This window comes from Arvicanthis niloticus, chromosome 3, assembly GCF_011762505.2.
Source record: "Arvicanthis niloticus isolate mArvNil1 chromosome 3, mArvNil1.pat.X, whole genome shotgun sequence".
In the NCBI taxonomy this organism is placed as follows: Eukaryota; Metazoa; Chordata; class Mammalia; order Rodentia; family Muridae; genus Arvicanthis; species Arvicanthis niloticus.
The window spans coordinates 83,006,124-83,030,544 of NC_047660.1; the positions used below are offsets into that span (position 1 = coordinate 83,006,124).

Genomic DNA, 24,421 nt, shown 5'->3' on the forward strand with positions numbered 1-24,421 from the left:
ATTGCACCCAGGGTATTATTACATTTGGGGAAGTGAAAGGATCCAGCCCACACCCTGCTAAGCCACATGGTCCAGGAACAGTGTGCAGGGGAACTCCCCACCCTACCCCCATATGCACATGCAGACACCACACCACTATGCCTGATACACGCATAGTGATATGTGCTCTCTGAGACAGGTTCTTCACTAGTCCAGACAGTCCTGAGAGGAATAGGCCCAAGCCTCCCTCAGGTCCTAGACCTAGTAATATTTCCTTGGGGAGAGCACCTGGCCAGGAGGCTCCCACATCCCTGCCTAACTGGCTAAGAGTTGGAGCAGTCCTATGTGACTCCCTCTTCTACCTAGGCGCCTTCACTCCTCACTGAAGCTGACCAGTGCTTCTAATGGTCACTGAGCCTTTTTAGAAAGACATTTTGGCTGCAGAAGATCACAGGATTGTATTGGCTCTGGCATTCTGCTGCCAACAAGAACACTACCACAGATGCACCTGGCCCCAGGCATGTGCCACCAAGAATATCACCACAGATGCACGTGGTCCCAGGCATGTGCAGTCCTAGTTTCTGCAGGTGAGTGGGCAGACTGCCAGGTTCCTTCTCTTACCTTTTTTCTGCTAAATATCATGATGTTGGTTCCATGCCTGGCTAGATCTGTAATATCGCCAGCATACTCCCCAAAATAGGAACAACAGGTGCCTCTGAGAAGGGCGGCTGGTACTGGGGTAGGAGCACAGCACTTCACAATGCATACCCCACCTTTTCAACATTAACCAGTGGGGAGAGTTAGCTACAATAACTTCCTTCAGGATCTACATGGTGTCAGACTGCAGCGTCTCCATACTCTGTGGTGCTGAAGAGACGCTAGACAAGCTGTTACTGAGCTACACCCCAACTCCAACTTTACATTTTCAAATTTTGAGACAGGTTCACATTAAGTTACCCAGCAGGCCTTGAACTTGTAACCATCCTGCTTCAGCTTCCCAAGTCCATAGGATTACAAACCTAGGAAACCACAACTGGCTTGCCCTAAGCACTGGACATTGGTGCTCAATTTATCTGACAGGGACCTTGAAGTAAGATGTTTTTACTCCTGATGGAAGTAGAAAGAGAGGCTCAGAGGGGCCGAGGACCTGGTAAATTGGAGCCAGGATACAAGCTCAGGTCACAGCAGCTACAGAGTGAGCTACTAGCATCCATGCATGTGTAAGACGCTGGGTCACAAGCCTCTCACCCAGAACTCAGCCTTGCCGTTGTTCTTCTTGCAGCGCTCAGCCAGTACTGACACACCCACAGTCACCTCAGACATGGGGTCTTCTGCTGCCCGCATCAGCACAATCTGGATGACACGGCCTTCATAGATGTGGGCGTCAAATGTTGTCTTCCACTCAGGATACATGGTGGGCTTCTTCTGTACCAGTGTCTTCCCTCGATCTGAGACAGGGCCAGGAAGAGAAGTCAGACTGGGACTAGTCCCGGCTTCCCTGGACCTCCTTACCCCTCAATTCCACACAGTCTACTTTCTCTCCAGCCCTGAGGATGTGCTATGACTCTTCAGCTTCGTACTGAACACCCAGCAGCCTCTAGTGCCTTAGGGTACTCTGGCAGGTCCCACCTAAAGTCCTTTGATCTGCTGTTCCCTCCCTGTAACCCTTCTGCTCCAGCTCCATTTCAACTTCCCTTTCTGTCTGCATTCACCCAGTGATCACATGTAAGAGCTGCCACATGCTAGTCATGGCCTGGTGGCAAGGAACATGGCCCAGCCCTGACTCAAGTCCCAGACAGAGACATGAACCCCTGCATTCCTCAGTTATCCACTAAGTCACAGCTATGATGGGATTGAAGGGCTCTGAACCTTCGGCAATCAAGTGGCCTGACCCTAACATTCAGAGAAGACTTCCTGGAGGAGGGGGCAGCTCAGTCAAAACCTCACAGGTGTGCAGGCAGTAGCCATCAGGGGACAGACGAGAGGAGAGCGAAGGGTTCCTCCTCCAGTAAGGCACCCTGACTCTAGGCTGGGACAGGGTCTTCCCTAGGCTCCCTGAGCACAGGACTCATCTCCTGTGACCTGTTTAACTCTCCTTTCTAAGGGAGAGGACCAGGCTGAGTCAGCCCTGGAGTACTTCAATAGCCTTAGTGTCCAGCACAGGGCTGGGCCCAGGCAGCCATGTGAAAATCATGGTAGGGTGAAATTCAAGATGTGGGGGTTCAGTTTAACCCCTGTGGTGTATCGGGCACTGGGTGGCTTCTGTCTTCTTGCATCTTCAGCTGGGTAGTTCAGGAAGGCAAGAAGGATCTAGGGAAGAAGGTAAGCCCCGGGCCCCGCTAGGGACTCTTCCGACCCTACCTGTGGTGAGTGCCTCCTTCATCTTCACAGCACAGAAAGGCTGGCTTCCTTCGTCCTCAGCCTGCAGGGAGCCCAGCTCGTAGGAATTGAAGGAGATGCGCAGGAATGGCGCCATGATGAAGCCTGTAGTGAGATTGTGCATGTGAGGGGATGAAGCTGGGGCAGTAGAACAGAGAAGCGGAGACAAGCGGCTGCCAGGATGCTCAGCACCCACTCCGCAGAGAGCTTACACCAGAGGGACTGACCCACACATACACCAAGTGTACTGGCCCCTAGCGTCAATGGGAAAAGCTGGGCAGTCTAACGTAAGTCTGGACTTGAAGCACCTCTAGTAAAACTAACAGACGGGAAATCAGACCCATGAGCAAAAGCTACCGTGGTGGCTGTTTTTCTGTCAGTCTACCAGGCCAGGACACTGTCCCCATTCCTAAATTGGCCCTGGAGGCATTTGAGCCTGTGATCCTTAGACAGTCATTTCTCATGGGCAATTACTGAACAGCTATACATGCCAGGGATCTCGTATGAGTGGCCTCTGCCAGGAGCTTCAGTGCCAGGAGCTGCCCTCTTGTCTCACTAGGCCCATGAAGCACCTCTTGATTCTTTGTCGATTTTGCTGATAAACACCCAGGCAGAGAAGCATAGCCAAACTGAGTCCTGTTTCATCAGGTAAAGATCCCCATCCCGTAGATGAAAAACTGAGATTCAGACTAAGCCAGAACTGAAAGCTAGAGTTAATAAACTCTGTCCCAACTTGTCAGCACACCCCACCCTCTGAACAAGAGCCCCTGAGGGTCACGTGCCTCCTACCTCTTCAGATTTCCTGCCCTTTCAAACTGAGAATAGAAGCAGCAACCATGCAGGGAAAGAGGTGAGAGGACAAGGTATAGGGATGTGAAAAGGGATACAGTTTCATATTCTTCTCCAAATATAAAACTATTTTAATGTCAAGTGTAATATACAAAGCTGGATTCAGGGGACCCTCACAAATACAAACACCCAGACACACACACACCTCACAGCCACTGCCCACCACCATCACCACCACCACCACCACAACAATAAAACAGCTGCACAGCCTGAAGCAGCTCCCTCCAGCTCCTCAGCAGGGCAACCAGGTCTGCCTGGAGCTTCCAGTCCAGATGAGCTCACAGGAAACACTGACCTCAGCCTGCGGTCCAGCCCAGAGTATCCAGCAGACCTTGGGGCCCCGCACCCGAACAGAGCAGACAGACTAGAGAGGCCAGACCCACCGACTCCTACCCTGGTCTGGCTCGGACTCAGTAAAAGTGAGAGCAGGTGTGCAATGTTGGCCTGTGCCCACATCCCCAGGTCTCTGGCCTGAAACTAGCAGGTGGGCAAATGCTGAGGGCTAGACCAGTGCCCATGACAATTTGGAGGGTAGAAAAGGAGAAGCTGTGGGCTCCTCTGGGCCCGTGTGGTGCTGGGCATGGAGTGGGGGAACATGTCTGCAAGAATAAGACTGCCCTAGTTTGCTCTCTGTAGCTTGTTAAACACCATGAACAAAGCAACGTGAGAAAATGGATTTATTTCATCTTGCAGCTTACAGGAACCTGGTTGCAGGACCCGACCAGAGACCAAGTTGCTTCCTGGCTTATTTTCCAGGCTGTCAGCTCCCTTTCTTACACCTCCCAGGACTACCTGCCCAGGAGTGGCACTGTCCACAAGGTCTACAGTGAACTGAACCCTCCCACATCAACCAAGAAAATACCCTACAGACTTGCCTACAGGCCAAGCCGATGGAGACATTTTCTCAATTGAGGGTCTCTCTTCTCAGATGATTCCAGATTGTGTTAAGTTCACAAAAAAACCTAACCAGCACAAGGATTCATCTGGCCATGGAAGTGTGTGTACCTGTGAGGTGAGGGCATGTGGGTATGAGGCCAGTAAATGGAATGAGACACAAGCTACAGAGGCCTTGGTCACTGTAGGAGTCTTGGACAGATGTCCCAAATGCCCAAGGGAAAAAGACATTTTGAGTCTCCCACTGACCTCAGAGTCCAAAGCATCAAGTGCCTCAGTGAGTGCTTCCAGGATCTGAAGCAGTGAGCAGTGCCCATCATAGCACATACCTGCCATGGGCCTGTGTCCAGATACCAAAGGCCGGATCACAATGGGCATAGCTGCCTCTGCCTCTCAATGAGATAACCCAGAATCAATATAGGTAGTGAGCAGCTTCCTTAGTACCTCAGAGGGTAAAGGTAATCAGACAGAGAAAAAGTAGAAGGGACCTAGGCTCCTCAGAGACAAGAAATTACAGAGCCATCCAGGTGGAAAAATGATAAGGCAGGACACAGGTCCTTGGCACCACTGTTGTCTTGGCTATGTAGCTTTGCAGGCCTCCTGGGCTCTAAGTCTCTGCAATCCCATATTCCAGATGAGGACTTGTCCCTGGTCTCTAGGCTGTCTGGCATGCTAATCAGAAGCCCAGGAGGATAAGGGCCAACATCAACCTGTTGAGCCTAGGGCATACCCTCTGGCTAATGTCATTCCCATGCCCTCCAAACAGTATATGCTCTCTGAGTCCCCTCATGTCCCACCAGTCAGGGAGAGCTGGGAAATTGTCCCCGATTCTGAGACAGGAAAATCATGCCTGCAGGAACATGTGGTAACTCATCCTGGACCCAGAGGCACTCCACGCACTTGTGGCCAGCCTCTCCCCACAGCTCCCTCTGGTGTCCAGTTCTGCCAGCCTGCAGGCCCATGACTTTTCTTGCTCTTAGCTTGTCCTGGCCTCAGGGAGTTGTATGGAAGAGACAGGGGTCAGAGCAGCCACAGGAGTGTGATGCAGGGCTCAGGACTGGACCCATTGGCTGCCCCTGAGGCCTGTGCTTCAGCTCGCACTCATAGCAGCTTACTGTTACAAACCACTGGAGGGAAAACCACAACCACAGCAGGTCTGGGCCTCAGCCCTAAACCTGCATCGAGGCCACAGTGCTACCAGCACAGGGGAGCCATGGTCTTTGTGGGCTGCCATGGGACAAGCCAACAGTTGTTCAGGGGTCAAATCACTTTGTCCCACATTCCTGGGACAAAAATGAGGGCAAAGGCCCTGCTACTACCCAGTTGGCTCTCCTGTGGAATACTCAGACCCCAGAAAGGAAACAAGACACATGAGCTAGCTAACATCTGCTTCCATCTCATTATGACCCTGAGAGAAGAGGCTCTGGGCAAGTGTCCATCTGCACAGTGAAGTCAGGCTGCCCCACACCTTGCTGTGTCTGAGCAGTGGTGAGAAGCACAGAGGGAAGGGGTGCTCACCATTTATAAACTCCATGCAAATAGGCCCAGGGCCAAGGCCCCAAAGGAAGGACAGTGGCTCAGCCCCAGGCTTTGCAGGCACAGGGGACAGCAGGGGACATCCTCATAGCACTACACAGGGAGCAGATAGGCCTCTCCCATTGTCGGGGGGCTCTCAATCTCTCTGTCCTGCTCCTCTAGTCTGTCTATGAGGAAGAGAGTCAAACAGAAGCTGTCACTCTCAGCTCACACACTTCTGGGAAAGACTGTCCTGTCCAAGATGTCAACACACTGCATTACCTTATAATTATATTAGCTCACTTTATCCCAGTGTAGCCCCAGGAAGTGTTTTCCGGATGAAGAAATCAAGGTTCAAAGACAGTGACTTACTCAAGGTCACACAACTCATAAGTATGAGTAAGTAGTGGGAAGATTTGAATGTGGGCCTGCTGGATGCTGTAGCTCATGTTCTTCCTATGTCAAGGAAAGATGAAGATAGGAGAGAGCAGAAATGGAGACAAATACAGCAGGAACAGCACAGACATTTATGAGGACAGAAAAGCAAGGTAAGAATGCAGAATCCTGAGCTTGACCAATCTACTCACCTACACTCATCCTGAGTCCTGGATGGGGCCTGCCCTGACAGGCACTCCTCTCCTTTTGCACAACAAGGGTAGTATAGATGCCTGAACGGTTGTCTTTCCTCCATTTCTGAAGACCTGGGAAACTGGTCCAGGTCCCTATCCTTGCCAGAGACCAGAAGCCTTGAGGTGAGGAAGGCAGTGGTCAAGCCACAGCAGGCAAGTCACCTTCTCCAGAACAAACAGAAACCTGTTTCTAGTTAGCCCAAGGCACAGAGAGAGTCTAGCCTCCAGGTGACCAGGGAGGCACTGGTGGCATTCCCACTGGATGGCTCCAAGTGTGGTAAGAAAGAGCAGAGACGGACGTTGTCTACCTCCTTACAGCACAGAGGGGAAACTGATGGCAAGGTTCACATGAAAGGTCCCAGCTCTCATGGGGTTCCCTCTACCCTGGCCTGATTCTACCTCACAGGCCATAGAATTATGCCCATTGGACAGAGGGAAAAGCTTGGGCTGAGGATGGAGAAGAGGGGTCAGACCTCGATGGCAAAGTGTGAACAGGCTCAAGAAAACAGCAGCTGAAGGTCCCGAGGGGTCGTCTGGCTTCTTCAACAGAACTCTGGGCACTGACCCTCAAGGAGCCCTGGTCCTTCCTCACACAGCCCTCTACTACCCACACCTGACTAACCTCAGACTGGCACCCACTGCCTGCCATGGAAAGTTTCATCTACTGCCAAGACTAGATGCAGATGTTGGCAAGTTGGTGTCCTCCTGGGGCTGCTGCCCTGCCTGGTGTGTAGTCTGGGAGGGCAGAAGGAGGGAGAAGAGCCGACACCGGGCTGTCACGGAACAGGGAGAAGTGCCGTGCTAGCAGGTGAGTGGAAGCTGGCTCTGTAGCTGTAAAGAAGGGTAGGTATGAAAAGCAACCAGGCGGGTCCTGTGAACAGGCAGGAGATAACTGGTTGGGAGGCTGACTTTCATGATGGAATTCCCTGACAGAACCAAGTCAAGGAGCCCATGGGCTTTCACAACTCTGGAGATAGACCCAGCAGGAATTACAGGAAAGGGGGAGAGAAAGCCTTTTCCAGAGCCCATGGCCTCAGGTCATAGCCAGGTCCCAGCACAGGAATGCCTTCCATGGGACTGGCCTCATGTACTTGCCGGGGCTCCTCCTTCCACCCCTCCCTCTCTCCATGGGACTAGTTTCCACCCTTGTCCTCTCCTCCCCAATTCTTCAACACTCTGCTATCCCAGCCCAGTATGCTCTCCCAGCTGTGCCTCTGCCCACAGCATGGCACCTTCTCAGCTAGCACTGTTCTCAGAAGCCAGAGGCATCAACCTGGCATTTAAGGTTCCCCACACCCTGTCCCTATCCCATTCTCCATTTCAAATGCCTCTGGCTGCTTGGCACCTCACTCGCCAGCACCTGTGTACCTGGACATGTCCCCTTAGCTAGAATGGCTTTCTTCTCATTTATCTATCTAGATAGTTCAAAAAGCCAGCCCTAGGAATCTTTTCCCACTCCTGAGGAAGGCAGCTGCTTGGTAGGTAACCTGTGCCTCTGTCTTTGGTACCTGATAACTTGGGTTTGTTGTAGGTGGGTAGTGTCTCTGCCTCTAGCTTAGTCATCTCAGTCCTGGCTATGTGAAGTCCCACTCAGCAATCCCACTACTGAAAGCTGGCAGTAGAGCTTGGTGTTAGAACACTTGCCTGGTATACATAAGACCCTGGATTCTATCCTTAGCATAAAAAAACACACACACACACGCAACAACAACCTCCCACCCTCCCCCCAAAACATGAAAATCTAGATTAGTTGTATATAAGTGTGGTGGGCCCTGTCTGTCTGCAATCTCAATACTAAGCAGGATTGGGAATTCCAGGCCAGCCTGAGCTACAAAAGGACCCTGCCTCAAAAACAAAAAGAATTCTGAACACAGTCCATGGGAATAAGAAGTGGACATTGGGTTGCATGTTCGTTTTTCAATGCACCAGAGTTGTGCTAAGAATCGAGTGAAATCGAGTGAAAGCTGGGGTCTTCTCTCAAGAAAACATGCATGCTTATTTTTCTGTACCAGAGTCTGCACATAACAGGGTCGGGGCTGGGGCCACAATAGACTGCCTGAGCCCCAGATACTCCCAGATTGCCTAGCCAGTGAGTGGTACAGAGAAGGCTGGTGGAGCACACAGCCTTGGGGAGGGCTAATGGGTACTGAGTAGAATGAAAGCAGGCTTTTCTCAGGGATGGGAAGCGAAATGGCTGAGGTAGAAACAGGGCTACAGAGGTCTACTGGCTGGGGTGTCAGGAGTGATATCACAGCTGGCCGGGTTCCTGGCTGTCAATGGGCTCACAAGCCGTCTGCCAGCACACATGCAATAGGAACTCCTCAAGGGCACAGCCTGCATCAGGCTCAGAATTGTGGTCATCTAGCTGGCCCCCAGATCGAGGCTCTCTGAGCTCAACCAGAGGGAGAGTTGCAGGTACCCCTGAGGAAGAATTGAAGGCCTTTCATGGTCCAAGTCAGAAGCCAGCTTCTTTGAGGACAAGAGGTTTGCTGTGAGGAACCAGAGGGGAGAGGGAGTATCCAAGACTCTCCAAAAACAGCCACACACATGCAAACTGACGAACCTAAATACAGTCCGGTATGGGGAGTTTCCATCAAAGGTAGACACAGAGAAACATACACAGACCTAAGATGACATTCACCCATTGCTGTCACATGTCAATACAGAGCCAGGTATGTATGCATGCACACACACACACACACACACAGTGTGATAAACACAATATACAGATGGGCAAAGAGATGAACACAGAGGCCTAGAAAGACCTTACATACCTGATTAGGTTCTGGCACCAAACATAGCTTTTTCTGTCAAAGTATACTTGGGCACAATGGCTGGGGAGGAAAGGAGGGACTGGGAAGGATAGCAGGGAACCAGGCCAGGACGGGCTTGCCTCTTCAGGAGGTCCAAAGAGAAAGTTCAAAATGTGGAAGAGAAGGGACAGGCTGGTCAGGCACGTCCTAGGACAGGCCTTAGCCTGCAGGCCCCTGAGGGGAAGTGGCTGATGCTGAAGCTGGAGCTTACAGGTGGCAGTCACAGGCCTGGCCAATGAAAAGAGGACTCTAAGTGCTGTGTTGGGGGCAGCCCACGGATGACCTCCAGCTTACACTGCACAAGATAACCAACAGGTTAAGCAATTAAACCAAAGCCACAAAGCCAACATGGGTGGGGGTGGGGGGAGACTGGGGGCACAGGAGGAGCAGGAAAGTCTCCAGCCCAGGCTCTCAGACTTGTCCATCAGACTTGTAAGGGGGGGGGGCTGTGTTGCATATTGGGGACAGCTCCTTTGGCCCCTAGATGCTGGTCCCTAACCCATATCTTATGCCACCTCTCCCTCCCCCCTTCTCAGTGAAGGTCCCCAGAATGCTCCGATTCATAACTGTAAACTGTTTTGTGCCTGGGAGAAGGCAAGTGGCCACTTTGGTTTTCTGCCATCTGTCTATAACCTTCAAGATGGCAGTGAGCAGAGGAGCGTCCAGAAGCTGTGCCATCCTCCTCACAAGTAATACATACAGAAACTGGCGAGCTCAGGCCTAAGCGGGCTGGGTGGATGTAGTTCAGAATGTGGCAAGCTCTTTAGTGTGGCCACAGGGCCTGGAATGAGGCAGTGATATGCACAGAAGCTGTCAAGCCTGCTACACTCACGCCTGGCCCTCTCTCCCACCTGTCCCACCGCCCATCTCCAGCTGTCCGCAGTCCTCCTGGGGTTAACCCAGCTGTGGGCCCTGGGCTTCCTGCTACTCTAGGATTCCATGCAGCCTAGTGTAGTCGAGTCCACAAACAGAGCCCAGATCAGCACCAGTCTAACGGCCTCCTTGTCTTGATAATCTAGACCCCTGAGCTTTCTCTGGCTCTGTCACGGGTGGACTCCAGAGGTCCTCCTCCCCTGTCCCCAACAGCCCCACAGTCTACACCACATAGACATCTGATCCAACCTTGGCCTAGTGACTGGCCTGTTTACTCAACATGGCTATCTAGATGTGATCCAAAGCTTCCATGGCTGTTGTGAAAACAGCAGCTCAGCGACCACAGGCCTGCCCTCCTGACCCCTTTGAGAGACAGCCGTTCTACCTCACGTCTGAGGTCTTTCAAGCTTTCCCACCAGAGGGGGGCCCTTTCCTTTAGATTCTCGGGTCTCACTTTGGATCTAGAACCCTGCCTGCACTGTGGGCTTACGTGCCCACTTAGCTCTCCAACCTCACCACATGAATGAGTCAAAAAAAAAAAAAAAAAAAAAAAAAAAACCTCAGATCAGCCCATGGCAGCCTACAGATGTCCCACTTCATGTGTCCTCATCTGCCAGGAGTGCCCACACTCATAGTCATCAGGCCAGAAACCTGAGGCCTGTGTTCTGCTTGCCTGCCTTCCCCCATGCAGCCCACTCCCAAGTCTGCCTTTGTAGCAAGCCTCAAGGCCTCTCCTGCCTCTGCCTCACACTCCAACCTGGTCCCTACTGCCAAGCCCAGGCTGCCTACTGCTTACCCTCCATACTCTGGCTCCCACAGTCCCTATGCCCCAGCTCTAAACCAGGCTTTCAAGACATTTGACCTTCGTGATCTAGGCAGTTGTCCTATCCTCAGTCCTGTGCCCTTGCTATAAGGACCCCTTTCACTTCCCTTATAACCAAACCTCCTTTTATGAGGAGACTCTGTGGTCAGTATTCTGTCTTCCTATACCCTACCTCTGACAGTAGCTCCTTCCTATCATTCAAATCTCACATGGGCACCCCTGTTCTGCCCATTTCACAGATGAGGCAACAGAAGCTGAGAATGGACTAGTCTCCAGCTTGGGTACATAGCTAGGAATATCTACATCAGAGAATGCTGATGTTGGAGAGGTCTTGTCCTGGCACCTTCAGGATGTCCTCCCTCACGCTCAGCACAGGTTTTCATTGATCTCCAGTCCTCCAACCTCTTGGGCCTGCATGCCATACCACCATCCTTACCATCCTTTGTAACCAGAGACTCTCAGCCTCTCGGTCCCAAACAGCAATGGGCAAAGATGAGCTGACCTCCTCTGTGTTCCTGGGATGTGGAGGCCCCTCCCGCCAGCTGCCACAGACCAGTGATGCAACCTGGATGCATATATATGTATGCCTCACTCTCCAACCTAATCAGTCCCTTCTCTGACCGAAATGCTCACTCTAGGGGTCCCAGGGATAGGCAGCCTGGCTCACCACCCACCTCCTCATTCTAAGCCCAAAGTCCTGCAAGGTTTAGAAAGCAGAGGGGAGCTGATGGGAGCCCTGAGCAGCTGGCTATGGGCTGCCTTTCCCCATTTCTTCAACCATGGCTGTTAGATCTATCTTCCTCACTTTGAAAGGGAGGGAGGGGGATACAAGCAGGAGCAGGCTGCACTACCCTGGGCTCCTTTTTGTTTTGTTTTGTTTTTGTTTTTGTTTTTTGTTTTTTTGTTTTTGTTTTTCGAGACAGGGTTTCTCTGTGTAGTCCTGGCTGTCCTGGAACTCACTCTGTAGACCAGGCTGGCCTTGCCCTAGGCTCCTTCTGAGGAGGACATGGGACCCACTGGATGAGTACAGCCCTCCGCAATGCCTACTAATGGGGGTGGGAGCAGAGCTGACAGAAAGGAGAGAGTCAGAGACCTGACTTCTGAGCTGGGTTCCATAACCATGTGGCTGTGACACCCGGCCAATCCTAGCTCATTAAACAGCAGCACATTATCAGTACCACTAGCTAGATTTGAACAGTTACTCTGCATGCCTTCAGTTCTTGCTACTTTGTTGTTATGGTGGTTGTGTTGTTGTTTTCGAGACAGTGTTTCTCTGTGTAGCCCTGGTTGTCCTAACTTTGTAGACTCACAGAGCTCTGCCGGCTACTGCTTCCAGAGTGCTGCGATGAAAGCTGTGTACAACCATTGCCCAGCCAGTTCCTGCTATTTTGCATACATTATCTTGTTTCCCAAATAACTTATAGACACAGATATAAACATGATTTTGTCAGAGAGGGAAACCAAGGTCCTGAGTGTACAAACCACTTGCACAGATTTATTCATATAGGCTTGGAATGCCAGAGTGTCACTGCCACCCTCAAGGGGCTATGCCTACTGATGCTGAAGCCCCTGTGCTTCAGCTTATCATCTTGGAACAAGAGAGGAGCTGGGGTTATGGCGCCGCAGGAGACTTATTGTTCTTAGGCCCCAGTCTTCCACTAGAGTTCCAGACAGCTTGGACAGTCTTGGTATGGAAAACCTGGTCAATTGGTTTAACCCACAGCAGATCCTGCTCCCCTCACAGCCAGAGTTGGGGTGAGGCAAGCCATGGGCGGAGCTGGCCAGTCCCACTCTGAAACCACTTCCTGGGTAGCCCAGAGGAAGTGAGTGTCCGGAAACATCTTGGACCCACTGGGTCTCTTCTTTGGGCCCAAGTCACGGAGAGTGGACCCCAGGAGAAAAATGCCCAACTGGCTCCAGAGTTCAGCAATTCCATTCTCTCCAGGCATACTGTCAGAACAGGGAGGCCGAAGGTCCCCCATTGGCCTATGGTCACCTGGGTCCCATGACCAAACAACCCACTCACTTCCTCTTCTATGGCAGTAGCCACAGCTTGCAGCAGCTGACAGGACCCCTCCTCCACACATGTGCCCCTATCTCTAACGCCAAACTCTGGTGAGCCTTGGGGCCTGGGTCATGTGGGCAGATACTCCTCCCAGTGTGGCCTAACTTCCTCCAGCCCTAATGACCTTTTTTCCTTCTTTTTTTCCTCCCCCTACCCCCCAAGGCAAGGTTTCTCTGTGTAGCCCTGGCTATCCTGGAACTTGCTCTGTAGACCAGGCTGGCCTCAGACTCACAGAGACTCCCCATGCCTCTTTTTCCCAAGTGGTGGAATTAAAGACATGGGTCACCACCACCCAGCTAGCCCTGTGATCTTACTGATATCTGGAACCTCATTGTCAGGTGACAGACTCTGGTTGCCAGAGTGGGTAACGATCCTGATCAGGGCTTCCCGTCTGACCTAGCATGGGCACAGTGTGATGTGTGTGAACATTGATAGCAGGGACCCTCTGTACGGCGTCTGAGTGTGTCCTGTGAGGAGATGCATGTGGACGACTGTGTGCTTATGTGTAGGCAGTGTGTGCCTGAGGCGAGTATGTCTAGTGCAGCTTGGCTTTGTCTACTGTGTGGGCACGTGTGTGTCTCTGCCAGACAGCCAGGTGACAGTTTGCAGTAGGCAGGCTCCAAGGCTAATGAAACTGAGGCTCAGTGGAGGAAGAGCTGGCTTCCCTGACGGAAGGCAGGGGAGAACCCAAAGCAGATCAAGTCCTCCCCTCCAGGATAGGGGTAGGTGACCAGACAGAAGATCCAGTGATGATCCTGACCTTGCCCTACCCCTCACTGGAGTGAGAACCCCAACCTCCTCCCTCACTACACTGAGGAAGCTTTAAACACCCCCACACTAACTGTGGCTAATATCCAGAAAAGTAAGAATGGGGGCTGATCAAGGGAGATTCCTGGAGGGAGACATCCTTGCCAGCCTGTTCCAACACTCCCCAGATTCCAATACACACATCCATAACCCCATACATGCATGTATGTGTGCCACACACACAGACCTCTGCTCACTGGGGCTCCTCTAGTCACACACACAACTACTTCCTTCCTCCCTCCTTCTTTCTGTCTCTTTCATCTTTCTTTTTGTTTGGTTTGGGTGCTGGGGGTTTCTACTAGGGCTTCACACACACTAAGAATACTGCCACAGAGCTACAGCACCAGATTCATAGGACTTTATTGCAACGGGGACTCAAAGAAGCAAGGTTGGCCCCACAGGGGGCACTGCTAACTTTAGAGACTTCTTGCCTTCCCTGGCATTCCTCAAAGACAATGTCCAGCTGAGCCTAGCCCTGAATCAGGAGGCTGAGGAGATGGAGAACCAGGAGACCTCTCAGTCCTTCTGGGAAACTCCATTCTATTCCTAACCCAGCATTCAACCCACCATAGGACACAGGTGAGCCTGTTGCCTTGTGACATAAGGGCAATTTGAGGAACCATGGAAAATCTGACACCTCCATACTAACCCCTGGTTTACATACTACTTTCCCTCCAACTGACCAAAAACAGTGTCTCCGTTCCTTAGCCCACAGAGGACTGGCTGGTTCCAGTCTTCTGAGCTCCAAGTCCAAAGCCACAACCAGGTATCAGGCAGGAAGCCCTTTATGTACAAAAAGCAAAGGGCACCTCCCCTGGACACTCTGCTTCACAGCCAGAATGTACCAGGATCCAGCCAGTCCTGCTGGAAGCGACGAGTCTTGAAGAGGAAGGGCGCCCTGGCACATTGCCCATCTGCCTGAGACGACCCATCCCACCTGGGCCTCCCAGCTCCGCTCATCCTGGCTCCCGCTGTGCTGCGGCTACTCACTAACCACCAGAAGTAAGTAGGCCCAACGCCCTTGCCTGGGCCAATTCCCAGCAGACCTGTAGGAACAGGAGAAAACAGCTGAGCTGGGAAGCACAGCCAAGCAGGCCCCAGCACCAGCCTGCCTCCACTCAGCCAGCACAGGGCCCAGCACCAGCCTGCCTCCGATCAGCCAGCACAGGCCAGCTCAGCTCTGCTGGGCAAAAGGAGGTCATGTTCCCTGGACTTGACTTTTTCTTCTGAGAGTGGCTGTTAGGCCCAAATTCTCTTGGGAACCAGCTATGTGTCCCTTCAATGTTAGGGTCTAGAACACTGTGTCCTTGCCCTTAGAATAACATTTCTGGCATCATAAGGAGACCATGGAACTTGGTGGTGGGTGAAGAATACTTGGTCCTACCGTCTTGTCAAGAAGGAGGCCCTAAAGGTTACGAAGTTGCAGAATGCAATCAAGCACCAAGCTCAATCCCTTTGAACTTTTAAATATATATATATGGGGGGGGGGGTCTCATGTAACCCAGGCTGCCTTCAAATTCACTATGTAAACTGGGTGAGCCTTGAGAGTGGGTGCTGCCTCTTGGGTGCTGGGATTAAAGGCATGTGTCACTAGGCCCAGTTCTAAGCCTCTTTTTTTACGTGGAGGAAAATTTTATTGCTCTACTGCCAAGGTGGCCCTGAGGCTTCAAGCATGTCCTGCCAGCTCCTGTGCTAGAGACACAGTGAAGTAAGGGAAGGCCAGGCTATGTAGGACATACCTGTAAGCCTAGCTGCTCAGAAGCCTGAGGCATAAAAATCGAAAGTTCAAGGCTAGCCTGGGCAACCTAATGAGACTCTATCAAGAGAAAGAGAGAGAGAGAGAGAGAGAGAGAGAGAGAGAGAGAGAGAGAGTGTGTGTTAGTTTAAGATGTAGTTTAGCAGTGCTTCCAAGTAAGGCCTTGGGTTTGATCTTCAGTACCACCAAAAAAGCCAGAGAGATGAGAGAGTAAAAGATGATAGTGACCCATCTTGGTCCCTGTTTTGTAGTTTCAGGTGATTCTCACATTACTGTTGCACCATTATACAGCTGAAAAAACTGAGACCCAGAGATATTCTGAACTGGAGAAATGGTAAAAGCAGCATACTGTGCTGGCCTAGGTTTCCTGGCATTTCCACTCCAAGCTAGGTCTCCTCAAAAGGTCCCACTTTCCCAGCTGGAGACCCATCACTCTTCCTAGAGGCAGCAGCAGCCTCAGGCTTTATCTTTCCATCAGTTCTTCAAATTATTTCTAGTTTAAATTTAAACTTCAATCAGCTGTGCCAGATAAACGGTGTCAGAGCCCGGCATAGTCACAGTTCTGAGTCACCCCCACACCCCCCATAATAGCTACAGAGATTGGGGGCTGGTTGGGTGGGGCCGAGCAGGACTGGATCCTGACACTCTATGAAGAAGCCCTCCTTCTTGCAAGCAGCCTAGTCAGGGTGACAGAAGAGGCAACCTACACACCACGTGTGGGAAATATGGTTGGGAACTCTCTGGGTTTTCATTCATCCCAGATTCCAGAATGAGACACATAGCCAGGGACAGGCCCCACATGAGCCTTCACGGGTGCACCACTCTCAGTGTGGCCACCACTGCTGACGAGCCACCCATCTCTTGAATCCTCACTTTCTCCATCCCACAAAGGAAACTCAGTATGGCGAGCCTGGGCTTGGGACTCCTGGTCTTAAAGGGCATGGTAAGTATTTGACACCATTGCTTTTTGGGTCAGAACCTGAGTTTCAGTCATAGCACCATAACCCCAGGACTTGTCCCAGCTTTCTCCTCTCCAGGAGCCAGGACTGGGCTTGTGCATGCCAAGCACACACCTAGTGCCTCCTGCTCTCTCATAAACTCATGGGCAGCTGGGCACTCACCTTCCCTCCACACCTCCTATCACACCCCTCCTGTTGCTATTACCCACACTCAGCCTCTCTGTTACCCACAAGCCCCATCACTCCTCAATACACACCCTCAGTTTCATACACTCAGACTGTGAGTCTCCTACCAGTCACCTTCTTCCACCAGAGTTCCGTACTGCAATGTCACCTTCCACAGTCCTGTCATATCCTCGAGCCTTTACAATATCATACAAAGATACTGTCACAGAGAAATCACACACACACACACACACACACACACACACACACACACACCAGCCGCCCTCTGCTGGCCTATTCACCACACCCCAGCCTAATCCATAGCAGGAACAAGGAAAGCCAGTCCCCTCCCTCTGTACCTGATCAGCTTGGTCACAGAATATCAGCAGCAGAGGAAGAAGAACTGACTATGATTATATGCACACCTACACACTCACACACGAACCTAGAGGGTTGGCACACCAACAGTGTTAAAGGAATGAAGGTACTCATGGCCAGACGGTCATTATGATATAATGCACAGACTTTTGGGACACAGTGATGAGGACACATGAGTAAATCAAGGCACAGAATGTAGAGGGGAAGCCAGTGTGAAGACATGATGTATGAAGTTGCACGGGGCACACATCGAGCCTCAGAACACACAGACCGCCATATAAGTACAAGCAAGTCACACGTGAAAAAGGACACATTCACAGGGAAAGTCCCACTATGACAAACAAAACACACCATACCCACAGGTCCAGACACAGATACTACAGCAACAGAAGCCAGACTCCTCCGAGGGCCCAGGGTAGAGGTCAAAGGAGAAAGAAACCCCCCCTCCCCCAATTCATTCTAAATCCCCCAGGTTTGAGTAGAGTGCTTAATGAGGCTCCCTACTCTCCCTCCCCCGGTACGAGGGAGTTGGGGAAGTGGGAGCAGTTGTGATGGGCCTCTCTCTCCACTGTCAGCCGGCAGGGCAGGGCACTCCCGTCACTGCTGTCCTCATCACCTTACTGGGCCCCCAGAGGGGGTGGCGTCTCTCCAGTGGGACAGAGACTGACAGCACCAGGCAGAGGCTACCCCGAGAAGGGGTTCAGCGGATCAGAGAGGACAGGGGAATGGTGGAGGCTGGAACCACGCCCAGCCCAGAGACAGATGGAAAGCCAAGAAAGACACAGAGACTGAAAGAAGAGATAGGGCGAGGAGGCGGCGCCGCGAGAGTCCGCCCGCCTGGGACCCAAGCACTGGAGGCTAGGGAGACCGGCGGCCCGGCCTCCGCCCGGTGGTGAAAAGTACCGGAGACTGGACTGGCAGGGGCGGGCGAGCGTGGGCCGGGGGTGCGGCTCCGGGAGGACTGGGTCGAGGGGGCGGCGGGTCTGGTGGGGGTGGGGAGACGGAGTACACGGACGGCGAGGGACAAACAGACCTGGCCTGGGAGCAGAGGACCAGGCAAGAGGGGGTGGGGACCGACGAAAGTGCAGAGGCCCCAGGGAGATTCGAGAAGATCAGAGGGACCCTCGGCGGGGGTGAAGACACACAGAGGGGTAAAGATGCTGGGAGTAGTCGGGCCTGGGCTCCAGCCGTCGAAGAGAGGGTCAGACCGTCCAGGGTACCGAGGCACCGACGGGTCTCCGTGCTCGGAGGGACTTTGGCTGCTCGTGGCTCAGTTTCTCAGTTTCAGAACCGGGAGCCGGAGAAGGAAGGAGGGAAAGGAGGCTACCGGCGAGAGAAAGGAGGGGAAAGGCCGCTGCGCCCTCGAGTCAACTCGGACCCCGCGCCCGGGCCCAGCTCTCACTCACCTCTCGACGCAGGGCCAGGCGCCAGGGGTCCCGGCGGGCCGGGGTCTGTCTCGTGGCGCGGCTCTCCCGGATGCGCGTGGACGGGGAGGGCGGCAGGAGTCTGATCAGGACGGGCCCGGAGGCCAGTGGGGACCGCTCCGATCCCGGCACCAAGGGTAGATGTCCAGGGGCCGCTCGCGGGATCCCCGCGGCCGCCGCCTCCTGCTCTGGCGCCGCGGCACACGGAAGTGCAAGGGGGCGGGGCTGAGCGACCTCACCCAGGTGCCGGCCCCGGTCCCGCCCCCACTCAGGACCCGCCCCACGGGCGCCCGCCCCTTCGAAGCTCCGCCTACGAGAGCTGGGGGTCCGGCGCGTCTCAGCCTCCTTCAGTTGCAAGTCCTTCGGCCTCCAGATCTCAGCCGTCTCGTTGCGCCTCGCCCGCTAGTGGCACGCAGGCCATCCCATCTCAGGGTACTATTTTATAGAGGAGGACTCCGAGGCCAAGTTGGGGGCGGGGGGGGGGGCACAGCACACACAATAGAGCCCAGGAGGCACCAGCGGGGCTTCCCCAACTACTTGCGCCCACGCCCGGGACTCCCCACTGGCCAGCTGGCCTGCCTCGCCTGGCCTCATTCCTCTTCCTGCTGGCTTGAGCAGAGCCACGACGGGCTCAGTGCCCGCCGCCAGGCCTACCGGTTCCAGCCCTGCCCGAGAGAAGGAGCTAGGAGGTCTCCAGGGCGAGAGGCTCTAGCCAGTCTGTCTAGGCACTGCTCCTCAGACAGTTGTGGGAATTGCCTCTGCCCCCATCTTCTCACTCTCTTCCCTGTGCCCACGGTTTAGAGCTCCCCTCGCTCAGTCAGGCGCATAAGAGGAATTTGATTGTCAGCTGTAACTCATTCACTCATTAAGGGTCCCCTGGGCCCAAAGTCTGAGCACCAAATGGGAGCCAGGGAGTTCATTCTTCTGTCCCCAAAGCCCAGAACACTAAGCTGTTACATTATACTTACCAAAGAAATGACTTCCTGGGCTGGGCAGATGATAGTTTGTCTAGCACTCAGAAAGCTCTGTGCCTGACCCCCAGCAACAGAGTAAACCACAGAGGGAGGCTCAGAACCATATTCAAGTGCTCAGGAGGAGAAAGCAGGAGAATGGGGAGCCCATCGAGGTTAGCCTTAGCTACATAACAAGTGAACACCAGCCTGGCCATGGGACACCCTGTCTCAAAAAAAAATAAAAAAGAAAAGAAAAGATAACTCTTCCTGGGAGGATAAAAGAGGGTTCTGGTATCCTGAGATACCTAGGATTCTTCTGGGAAGCCATCTAGAAGGAATACAAGTCTGGACAGTTCTTTGCCATCTGAGATCAAGAGAAGTGCCCCCCATCCCAACCATGGAGGTTTGAGACTTCCAGGGATGGGGATCCCTGGCAGAGATGTGGGTCTCCAAACCTTATTTTAAATGTACATTGGGGACTGAGCTAGGGAAAGGGAAACCACAATGACTCGACCTTCTGTAGAAAGAGGAAGGCCGCTGGTTCCCTCTACCCTGAAAGAAAAAGGACCCAGTTTGAAAATTAGTATTTAGGTCCCCAGTCCTGTTAACTGTCCCCACCCCATGACAGTGGATTCTTCCCATAAAGCTGACTTTAGCCAAGTTGGATTCCTTCTGGAAAGACAGCCTCCTTTCTCCTCACCTCAGGCTTGTGAGCATGCTGTTTCCTGGGTCATTTCCTATTAACATTCCCCTACCTTTCTCAGCTGTGTCTCCTCACAGGCCATTGATACCCAGGTGTAACCTGTGGCCTTCCATCAGCTAAGGGACCCTATTCTTTAGCTTACCTTGAAAGCTAAACTCTTGAGCTGAAGGAAAGGGTGTGTTGGGTGAGCTTCAGGTGACCTTTGCCCACCTGGAATTGGGTTTCACCCTATCTGGCACCTCCTCCAGATCCGTAGCAGCCAACCCAGCCTCTCCCTCAACATCAACAATGGACCTACCCTGTGCCAGGGACCACAACAGGAAAGCCAGCCACTAAACCTTTCTTCCCACGTGCTGCTTTCAGCCTTGGGAAAAGGAGATGAAGAGGAGTGGGTGACTGGGGGATGGGGCCTACCCAGTGTCAGGCTCTGTCCTAGGTGCTAGATGTGTATCCTGCACATGATCTTCAGGCACCCAAGAAGTGAGGACCAATATTAATGCCAACTTTGGTGACTAGCAAGGGCAACTGTGATATAGTGAAATGGAGGGCAGCTAAGAAGGCCATGTCCTGGCAAGGGCACAAGAGCAGTGCGGCATGGGCTTCTCACCAGAGACTGGCCCAAGGGACTTAGAAAAGACAGGCTTGGGTAGAGGTCAGGGACTTCAGGCCCAGGTTGGTTAGGACCACTCATTATGGAGCTGGGTACAACACTGGGAAAGCCTGGAAAGGATCCAGATGAGCTATTCCTAACCAACCTTATAAGGGCCTACTGAGGTCTCAAAGGAAACTGGCTGTATCACATGCGGACCACACCCCTCCCAGCCTAAGTTCTCACCTATGAAAGAGGCTGCATAAGGAGACACACACACACACACACACACACGGGCGCAGCGGGGGGGGGGGGAGGAAGAGAGAGAGAGAGAGAGAGAGAGAGAGAGAGAGAACACAGTTTCAGCCAAAGTGGATGTCTGCTAAGGACTTGGTCTGTATGTTTGTATGTCTGTATGCTTAGGGTTACAGGAATGGTCATTGTGCTAAGTCAAAGGCTCTTATTCTCCAAAGGGTCCTGGATTCTCTCTCGTGACACAGAGAATTAATCCTCTAGCAGGGCTGAGCTTAAAGCATCCACACAGAAGTGATTCCCCCCCCCCCCCCTTCTCTTTCTCCTCCTCTCCTCCTCCAGGTTAACATAAAGCCAAGTGACAAGATGTGGGTGGAACTGAGTGGCAGCCACTTAGGGCTGGTCCTCTGGTTTTCTGGAGGATTTGTTCAGAAGAGAGCACAAAGACTTCTGTCCCTCTGATATCATCCAAAGCTGTGAGCAAAACTGGGTCCTAAGACCTCTGAAGAAGTTTGAGATCAAATCAGGTAGCCTGAAAAGACCACCCATTGTTCCTGAGGCCCACCAGCTGAAGACAGGACAGGCTCTCCCATTTGCTCTCTGCCAGCAGTCAGTTCATGTGCTGTTTGCTGTGTCTGCTGTCTCACCATCCTGGAGCTCTGGCTGTCAGGCCAGCCACCTCCACCCTGCCCACAGCACTGTCCTGGTCAAGAGAGTAGACTCATGTTTCTGGGACAGAAAATACAGGCAGCAGGAATAATATATTTGGGACTTCCAGGGTTTTGTTGGGGGCAGTGAGGTGGGAAAGAGTACTTGGGGCATGCCTGTACCTCGGGTCATGAAGGCTGCCACAGAGGTTTCAGCCTCTGGCACTAGGTGAAGGGCAGGCAAAGTCAGGCTCAGGAGATCTTAAGAGTAGTGCCACATGGCAGAGAGGTGCTGAAAGGGCCAGGTTATTGTCCCATTCTGTCCTGGACCTGTGATTTGACTCTGTGTGGGCTTCCTCCTCTGTGGAATGAAGATGCTAATAACGACATCTTGTGGTTGAGATGGAGCTTCTGAGAGCAGTGGACCAAGCTCAATCTGGGTGGGTTCCAACTGTTAACAAAGTCAGCAAGGCTGACTCTCTGAGATTCCTCTTCCCTAAGTTTGTTTAGTGAAACTTGAGGAATTCCTGGAGAGAAAGGGAAAAGTTCTTGGGGACATCAGGGCACAGGGCATTCCTGTGGGTCTCATGGGTACATCCCCAGACTGTCCCAGCCCAGCATTTACCTTAGCACAGTTCTGGCCAGGCTGTCTCCTGAGCGGGGCTCCTCTGTTCGTTTCTCACCAGAACCTGGGAGTGGCAAGGAGGGGCAGTGGAGCTGGGCTGGGCACCAGTGACAGCTAGAGGCATGAAGGAAAAGTCCATATCTCCTGCACTGATTTCCCCGGAACAACTCCATCTGCCTCCGCTGGGGCTTAGACTAGTGTGCCTAACCATAGAGGGTGAAGGCCAGGAGAGTGAGACAGGGATGGCCTCATCAACTCCTCACTTGCTTTTCTGTGGATGCCTCCGTTCTTCTGTAGAAATGGCTCATTGAAACTTCTGTAGCCTACTGGAAACTGAGGACAGGGGTTGAAGTGGCCCTGAGATGAAACAAGGTCCTTGGAAGTGCCGAGGGCTGTCTATAGACAGGACCCAAGCCACAGCATTCTCCTACCCCTCTCCCCTCCCCTTTGCCCCCTTCCTCCACCCTTCCATACCCAACCTCTACTGTACCACTCCAACCACCCTTGCAGACAGTCCCCTAGTGCCACTGGCATTGTGCACTGGGATGGACAGCTTGCAGCCTTGCCCCTCCCTGCCCTAGGGAAGTATTTCCCAGCAAGGACGGGGAGGTGCCAGCCTTCCACGTGATTCTGGCCTGACTATAAAAGAACCAGCTCTATTCCTGGGTCATGTAGCCACCTGGAGGCTGCCAAGACACTGACACCTGTCCTGGCATTGCTTTGCTGTTGAGGACCCAAAGCTGGAGGTGACAGATGGGTAGGGAGAGCCCTAGAAACCTAAAAACCATAAAGACCTGCTGGCTGTTTTGAGAGCTAAAGAGATGAGTCCTTTAAAGTGAATGGAATGAAACAGTTCCATTTACAGAAGAAAGTACAATTGTTTTGTAAGTGCACAGATCTCCACAGACAGATCTGCCCACTCCTCAGAAGGAAATGACTGCCTCGCTACTCCTCCACACAGAATAGCAGCCTGGCGCTTGGGACCTCTTTACTTTTTTACCCTTGAAACTGGGAAGTAGAGCTGGGGCTTCTGACAGACTTCGCCTGGCCTCCCCTGGCAGGGCTCTATGCAGTGGCAGTGGGTAGTGCCCAAGAAAAGTGGCTGGGCCAGTTGGACCAGCAGAGCCCGACCAAGCAGCCTACAGTCAAGTCCTCCAGAGGTATGAGAGGCCCTGGGTCACTTCTGCCAAGACCTTGCTTTCTCTCTCTCTACTTCCTAGTCTCAGCTCAGTTTGTGCTTTGCCCCTGGAATGTCTTCCATCCAGCTCTTAATATCTGACAAACCCCACTCCCACCCTGCACCCCCACTCTCAATCCCACCCTCACCCCACCCCCATCCCACATATGGCTCTTCTGCAGAAACCTTTGCTTCTCATGTACCCACCCCCACTACAGCCTGCCCAGGGCCTCTCCTAAAGCATAGCCCCTGAGCAGAGGCCCCAGGCAAGAAAGAACCATTACGTGTCCACCTGTGTAACCCGGAGCAAGTGCCAGCCCTCTCTCAGTCTCATTTTCTTCCCCTGGGGCTGCCTTGAGACTAACTTAATGTTAGCCACAGAGAGCCCAGCCCTGTGTCCAGCACTAGACACAGGCAGCTAGGCCTGTCCATCCCTCTGTCCCACACCTCCCCATCTGCCAATCCCAGTGACTTGTGGTTGGCAGGGAGGAGCCTTCACATTGCAGAATGAGTCCCATCCTCCAGCTGCTGCCCACCTGGCCTCAACCTACCACCTTCACAGGTCTGGGCCAAGTCTCTGCCCACAGCCTTTTGTGGGCACAGACTGTGGCCATCTTGGCCACAGTGGCTAGGCAGGCAGCCAGGCTGCTGAACAGGCTTGGACAGGAGGAATTGTAAGCCCTTAAGGTAAACAAAGCAAAACCAACCAACCAACCAACCAAACAAAAAACTACAGTCAATACCTAGGCCAGCACCTCAGGACCTATGACTACAGGGCAAATGGAAGAAGGCTATAATTTCAGAATGTGGGGTAGAATTTGGATCAAGGGCTGGAGTACAGAATCTAAGCTTTCAAGTAGCCACAGATAGGATAGAGACTCAGTTGGTTTCTGATACCCCATCATACCAGGCTTCCTCAAGGTGGGCTTTGGAAATGAGACCTTAGTCACAGGTACCAGGCCCAGGATCACTGGAGTTTCCAGGTGCAGAAGAAATCTGGGACCCAGTTGAGAGCTCTGAAAAAGAATAACAAAAAAAAAGAAGTTAGTCTTTTAAATTTGTCCCCAGGTTTTATAACCTAGCTGCTTGGGAAGTTCATGCTGAGGTCTGTCCTCGCTCCCTCCAGTTCCCAGAGCAACCCTGCTGGCTTGGTGGACTGGGAGGATG

The 24,421-nt window shown here is 52.8% G+C and overlaps 1 protein-coding gene across 2 annotated transcripts in view; it reads right to left on the reverse strand.

Moving 5' to 3' along the window:
- The window catches only part of Prkcd (protein kinase C delta), a 30,859-nt gene extending 12,275 nt beyond the window's left edge, over positions 1-18,584 (reverse strand). Inside the window, exons 1-3 of one of the 2 annotated variants that reach the window (XM_034498759.2) lie at positions 18,291-18,584; positions 2,341-2,463; positions 1,228-1,427 (exon numbers count right to left, since the gene is read on the reverse strand). In XM_034498759.2, coding sequence (XP_034354650.1) covers positions 1,228-1,427; positions 2,341-2,455 — 315 coding nt within the window. In that variant the 5' untranslated portion in view covers positions 2,456-2,463; positions 18,291-18,584. The remainder of the gene's footprint in view (positions 1-1,227; positions 1,428-2,340; positions 2,464-18,290) is intronic. The other variant, XM_034498760.2, reaches the window with a different exon arrangement.
- Positions 18,585-24,421: the final 5,837 nt, after the last annotated feature.